The following is a 7500-nucleotide window of genomic DNA, read 5'->3' on the forward strand; positions in this document are numbered from 1 at the left end:
TCTATTTGTTTCTCCGCCTGAAAGAGCGCGCTATGAGCCATTTCTCTCAAGCCTCCGTGGCACAATTGGTTAGCGCGTTCGGCTGTTAACCGAAAGGTTGGTGGTTCGAGCCCACCCGGGGGCGCTCCTTTTGCCGAAGGTTGAACTTGTATATAACATCTTCGGCAAAAGAAGCGCCCCCGGGTGGGCTCGAACCACCAACCTTTCGGTTAACAGCCGAACGCGCTAACCAATTGTGCCACGGAGGCTTGAAAGATATGGCTCATAGCGCGCTCTTTCAGGCGGAGAAACAAATAGACGAGACCGATTTACTTATCGATACAATATATATATATATATATATATAATTGTATGTGTGTGTATGTATATATATATATATATATATATATATATATAAATGTACATACACACACGCACACACACACAGACCTCTCTCTATATATATATATATATACTTATATATATATATTTATATATATATATATATTTCATCCTACTTACAAAAAACAAGACTTCTCTACAGTGATCCCCACCTCAAAAGCCACGCCTCACTTCAATGACAGTTATTAAGTTTAGTCTGTGTTCCGCATAACTGCCGTGAGGACTGGTCCGGAGATGCCACGTGACCACGTAACCTTCTCTCGTCCTCGTGCTTGTTCGACCAGAATAACGAGGGAGTTTGTCTCCTTGATTCGTTTCTGTGTCTTGGATGTCATCTTCGCTCTGTGTGTTGTTGTTGTTGTTGTTGTTTTTTTTTGTATAATCATATCGATGGTTTACTTATATTTTTTGTTTTGTTTCATTAATGTCAGTATTGCTATTATTTATAGTGTTTGTAGGATTGGGAGTAGTATCATATTCTGTCTCATTAGTTCTGCTATTTTCATTATCATTTTTTATCATTGTTCCTGTTATCATTGTTATCACTTTTGTTGTGTCACTGTTGTTGTTATCATTATTATTATTGTTATTATTATTTATTTTATTATTATTATTATTGTTATTATTATTATAATTATTATTGTTATTATTATTATTATTGTTATTATTATCATAATTGTTGTCATCATTATTATTCTCAATATCACTGTTATTATCATTATTAGTAGTAGTAGTATCATTATCATCATCATCATCACCATCATCATTATTATCATTGCTATAACTGTTATCATCATAATTATCACCATCATCATTATCGTCAATATGTTCATAATCATCATCATCATTTTCATTCTTCGTGTACTCTTGAATTTACATATTTCCTGCCTTGTTATTCCCATACTAATTATATATGGTAACTGGAATCATTATCTAAGCTTAATTAGTCGTTTGTTATTACGTAATTACAAATTTGCTCCGTACATTCATAATTATTACAATTACCATGATCAACATATCAAAGTAGAACTAATTTATTTCAGATTTAATTAGTTCGTTATTCATCTTAGTCTGTATACATTTCTTTGGTTTTCGGTCAATTATTCAATCTATTTTAGTTATTTTGCATGGTTCTGAACGGGAAAATAGGATAATGATAATTGTTATAATCGTAATATCTAGAATTATAAATTATTTGTGAGAGGAAGAAGAGGCATACCAGATTTTAATTCTAAACAGTTTCAACATTTTTTTCATGATAATATGCGTTAGTTTTCTCACGCCTGTAACGACATATATGGACACTTACTAACAACATACTTAATCCTATGCCTTATCTCCTACAAGAGAAACTTTGAGAAAGATCTTTACCATACACTTATATTGGTTATTTTAATTAATTATATATAAAAATAGCTGGAAAAGATTTAATATCAGAGCTATCACGAATACAGTTAACTAATTAATTAAGAAAGCGAGGAGGCTCATGTCGAGCCAACCTACACACACACACACACACACACACACACACACACACACACACACACACACACACACACACACACACAAACACATATATATATATATATTGTTACTGTCTTTCCGTCAACATTTATAGTTCTCATTTTTTTATTTACTTATTCAAACAGAGATGCCAAAAGAGTTACAGTTGTGAAAGGTAAAGTAAAATTATTGTGAGTTTTTGTACACCTATTTTTTATTTCATTTCTTCTTTTTGTGTTTTTCTCATATTGGTATGACAGATTTCCCTGAGGATTATGTTCAGTTTAATTGCTCGTGTTAATCGTCTTTTTTTCTTCCTGTCTCTTCTTTTTATATATTTGTTTGTGTGTTTGTTTGTTTGTTTCGTTTTTTTTTTTGTTATTCGTCCATATGCTAGCAATGTATTTGTATTTTTGTTTTCTTTCTTTTTATGTCACTTATGTATTTTTTTTATTCCTCTTTCTCTCTCTTCGCATTTCTTTTCATTTTCTGTTATTCTTCCATTAGCTTGTGTTTTTCTTTCTTTTTATATAATTCATAACTGCGATAGCTTTTTGCCGTTGTTGTTTCCTTGCAAATCATCTCTCTTTTCCATTTCTCTTTCCTTCTATTTATTCTTATCCGTTCTTTCCTATTCCTCAATCGCTTCATTGTTGTGTCACTTACGTAGTTGTTTTTATATCCTTTAGTTCATTTCTTTTTCTTTTCTTTTCTTCTTCACTTCCTCTCTCATTATCTCTCGCTGATTCATCGTCTTGTTTCGGAAATATATTGTAAATGAGGTTCTGTTGTTTATGTTTTTGTTCCATTGTGTTTTTTCCTTGTTTCTCCCACGACCCTTTGCCAGTTATTATTTATTTGTTTTGTTTTTTTCTTATTTTCGTATCTCTCGTTTGATTTGAAATTTTATTATGTGAACCTGTACACACGCATACTCATGTATATAGATATGTGTGTATATGTGTGTGTGTGTGTGTGTGTGTTTGCGTGTTTGCGTGTGTGTGTGTGTGTGTATATGTGTGTGTGTGTGTGTGTGTGTCTGTGTGTGTGTGTGTCTGTGTCTATGTGTGTGTGTGTGTGTGTGTGTCTGTGTGGGTATGTGGGTGCGAATGTATACATATGCATATATATGTATATACGTACATATATATATATATATATATATATATATATATATATCCTTCCTTGCCTCTCTCTCCCGTCTCTCCATCTTCTCCGCAGCACACGATCCAGGCAATGAGTCAGTGACCCTCCAGATGGCCCTCGAGAAGCGTTATTTCCGGTTTTCCGTCGACCCCCCCCCCCCCCCCTCTCTCTCTCTCTCTCTCTCTCTCTCTCTCTCTCTCTCTCTCTCTCTCTCTCTCTCTCTCTTCCGGTGGATGTTCAAGCCAGACGTTGGGAAAATGGGGGTTGAGCATCAATCACATACGGACACCTACACGCACACACGCGCACACACACACACATGCACACAAACATATATGTGTATACATGTATTCTTATATATATATATATATATATATATATATATATACATATATATATATGTACACATACATACATATACATATATATGTACATATATATACGTTTACATATATATATATATGTATGTATGTATACACACACATACACATGCACACAAGCATATATGTGTATACATGTATACTTACATATATATATATATATATGTGTGTGTCTGTGTATGTGTGTGTGTGTGTGTGTGTGTGTGTGTGTACATACATATATATACATATACACACACACGCTTATATATATATATATATATACATATATATATATATGCATATATCTACATATGTATATGCGTGTACACACACACACACACACACACACACACACACACACATATATATATATATATATATATATATATATATATATATATACATTTGTGTGTGTGAGACTGAGACTGAGATTTAGAGAGTGGGAGAGAGAGAAAGAGAGAGAGAGAGAGAGAGAGACAGAGAGAGAGAGAGAGAGAGAGAGAGAGAGAGAGAGAGAGAGAGAGAGAGAGAGAGAGAGAGAGACAGAGAGAGAGACAGAGAGAGAGAGAGAGAGAGAGAGAGAGAGAGAGAGAGAGAGAGAGAGAGAGAGGAGAGAGAGAGAGAGAGAGAGAGGGAGAGAGAGAGAGAGAGAGAGAGAGAGAGAGAGAGAGAGAGAGAGAGAGAGAGAGAGAGAGGGGGGGGGGGGGGAGGAAGATTGAGACTGAGATTGAGAGAGAGAGAAAGGAGGAGGGAGAGGATAAGAAAGAGTGGGGGGGGGGGGGGGCGAACGAAAGGAGGAAATGAAGCAGACAGCGACAGGTATCACTTTACCCTTTTTTCCGGCAATTCAAATTCGCAACAGCGTAAGACTGACAACATTAATCCAACATAATCCCATAGAATGACTCCAAGCTCGCACGCCTCACCTGCTCTGAGACATTTCCGGAAATAAAGAAATTAACTTCCTTTCACCTTGTTGTCATGGTGATGCTACCTGGCCTGATGACGTCACACGTGTGTTTTCTATTCCACGTTTTTTTGTTGTTGTTTTTTACTTTCTTTTGCTCATAATTATTGCAAACATACCGTTCCTCGCAGCTCTCTTTGTCATTCGTTAATGAGCTGAGAGAGAACAGACAGAAGCCAGCAAACGTTACTTGTCCTTAATACGAATTGGTTACGATGCATGACGTCATAAAAAAAAAAAAAATTCTAGTTAACCGCAATGACTAAAGTTAACGGAATTTCGGAACCAGATCAACATGGACTATAGACACTTCAAGCCACTTTGTCATCAACATATAAAAGAGAGTCTAAGCTAACAGTGACTTGTCTGAGCGTGACAACCATGCGGTCACGGCCTCTGGTCTTCATGGGAACAGCTGGGAGACTCATGGCAGGGGCCGCTCTAGCGAGGTTGGCGCATCTGCCGGGCGTATGACCAGCCCGTCTACCACGCGGTTCGGTCATCTTCCATTCGAATTCATAAAGTAAACATAGTCTTATTATTATCTATTACAAAAATATGTACATTTGTGTCGATTACTTTGCTAGATTGTTCTATATGTTTAATAAAAAGCGAATATCAATTCATCCTTTCATACGATGAATGAAAAGAAAAGGTACAACAACATGTTACCTGTCCCCGGCAGACACAAAGAAACAAGAGCGGCTGTTTTAAATGGCTTTTAGTGTCGGCGGTGCGTGGCGCAGGTGATGCCAGGAGCGGTGTGACGAAGTGAAATACCAAAATGTACATAAATTAATCGAATATTCCAGTAAAGGTGCTGTTTGGTAGTGATTCCTGCAAAGGAGTGTTTGCGAAACCATGTTTTCCAAAGAAGTCCTAAGTCTCATTGTAATTTTAGAAGGTAAGGCAAGCAAAATAGTGAATTTTCTTGTGCATGTATTCTGCATTTGGTGAACTGTTCAAGAAATGTTGCATGATAGCAAGATGTTAATTAGTGCTTTACTGGATCGACGAATTCTTCACCATCAAGATATTTGGTGTCATATATACGGTATATATGACTGTTCTTGAAACATAAAAACAACATTTCCACTCATACAGACCGGACTGATTATGGATTATTCCAAGGGAGCAAAACAGGTTACTTTTGTCGTATTGAAGAAGGATGAAATTGGATTGCTTATTACAGTTGAGAATAACTTTTGGCTGAAAAGACCCATGAGCACACACGCACACGCACGCACGCACAACACTAGACGCGCACACACACACACACACACACACACACACACACACACACACACACACACACACACACACACACACACACAAACACACATACACACAAACATACACACACACACACACACACAACACAACCCACACACACACACACACGAGCACACGTAAGAACACATGCACTTAGCAAACACACATAAGATATTTGATACATTTTCCACCAAGACGCCTCGCTGCCTACTTCTGGCCATATTACATAACATTACTCCTGTCTTCACACTCAGCAACACGAACAGACAACTCAGATGATCATAAATGGAATCAGATCTTACACCTTTTAGGATCTGATCCTCTATAACGCGTAATGATCTGGGCAAACACCACAAAACAGCAAGAAAATCATAATCAGATTAGGTTTTAGTCGTCTATAAAGTCATACAATTTGGAAATCTTACTAAAACATTAAGATAATCATAATCAGATCTTATAATTTTGGGTTTCAGTCGTCTCTAACGTCTTAATAATAGGAAATCCCATTAAAAACATGACAAAGCCAGCGATGTTGCAGACAGTGTCCCACGGTGAGTCACTCTTGGCCTCCGAAAGCCCTGGGGCTGTGTTTGGGCTGCACATACCAGGAGGTCCTCACCGCCCAACGGGGGGGGGGGGGGGGTTGCTGCATGGTCTGATTTAGAGTTTAAGCGAAAAGCTATACGTGTATTTATGTAGTTATCACATATATATAGACTCGTATATGAATATGTGTGTGAGAGTGTATGTGTGTGTGCAATTTTTTCGTGTCCTACTCTTTAACACCATTAAGATTAAGTGTGCATGTGTCTGTGTGTGTGTATGTATGCATGTGTGTGTGTATGTGTGCGTGTGCGTGTGCACTTCTTGAAAAAAAAAAAAAAATAATAACGAAAATTACAACATTTGAACTAATTTTCCGACTGATAGATACCGACATTTATTAAATGTATCACCAATACATCACACATACTATCGAGCTTTGTACCGCAATACGCAAATTAAGTTCTATAAAAGAACACGAAAATGACTGTAATCTTCGGTAAATATGAACAATGGGCGGACGGCTTTCACTTGGTAAGACGGTAAGGATAACCACAGGTGACCTGAGTTTCCCCCAAAAAACATAAACAACTTGAGGTCAGGTCAAAGCCCCTCCTTGCCTCTGGAACTGGGAAAGGATTGCTGTTACTATTGCTGGTGATTGTTGTTTATTTCTTATTTCTCTCTCTCTCTCTCTCTCTCTCTCTCTCTCTCTCTCTCTCTCTCTCTCTTCTCTCTCTCTCTCTCTCTCTCTCTCTCTCTCCTCTCTCTCTCTCTCTCTCTCTCTCTCTCTCTCTCTCTCTCTCTCTCTCTCTCTCTCTCTCTCTCTCTCTCTCTCTCTCTCTCTCTCTCTCTCTCTCTCTCTCTCTCTCTCTCTCTCTCTCTCTCTTTCTCTTTCCCTCTCTTTCTTTCACTCTCTCTATCTTTCACTCTCTCTATCTTTCTCTCTCTCTATCTTTCTCTCTTTCTTTCTCTCTCTCTTTCTTTCTCTATCTCTTTCTTACTCTCTCTCTTTCTCTCTCTCTCTCTCTCTCTCTCTCTCTCTCTCTCTCTCTCTCTCTCTCCTTCTCTCTCTCCTTCTCTACCTTTCTCTCTCTCTCTCTCTCTCTATATATATATATATATATATATTTATCTTTCCTTTACCCCCCCCCCTCTCTCTCTCTCTCTCTCTCTCTCTCTCTCTCTCTCTCTCTCTCTCTCTCTCTTTCTCTCTCTCTCTCTCTCTGCATATCATGCCTGTGACGCGTGTACTTTATCATTCGCGTAAAAAAAACACATTGCAATCTAGACATCTAGCTATGTTTACACCCCTCCTCATCATCA

General features: G+C 37.6%; 1 protein-coding gene and 2 non-coding genes across 3 annotated transcripts in view; 2 read left to right on the top strand and 1 right to left on the bottom strand.

The window, feature by feature from the left end:
* The first annotated feature begins 50 nt into the window (after positions 1–50).
* Trnan-guu lies at positions 51–124 on the top strand. The gene has a single exon. It is a non-coding gene; the product is annotated as a tRNA-Asn (tRNA).
* Positions 125–174: 50 nt separating this feature from the next.
* Positions 175–248, bottom strand: Trnan-guu. Its single transcript has one exon. It is a non-coding gene; the product is annotated as a tRNA-Asn (tRNA).
* A 4882-nt stretch (positions 249–5130) lies between these two features.
* The window catches only part of LOC125040845, a 27154-nt gene continuing 24784 nt past the window's right edge, over positions 5131–7500 (top strand). Inside the window, exon 1 of the mRNA XM_047635604.1 lies at positions 5131–5263. Coding sequence (XP_047491560.1) covers positions 5221–5263 — 43 coding nt within the window. The 5' untranslated portion in view covers positions 5131–5220. The remainder of the gene's footprint in view (positions 5264–7500) is intronic.

Source organism: Penaeus chinensis, chromosome 29 (assembly GCF_019202785.1).
Source record: "Penaeus chinensis breed Huanghai No. 1 chromosome 29, ASM1920278v2, whole genome shotgun sequence".
NCBI lineage: Eukaryota > Metazoa > Arthropoda > Malacostraca > Decapoda > Penaeidae > Penaeus > Penaeus chinensis.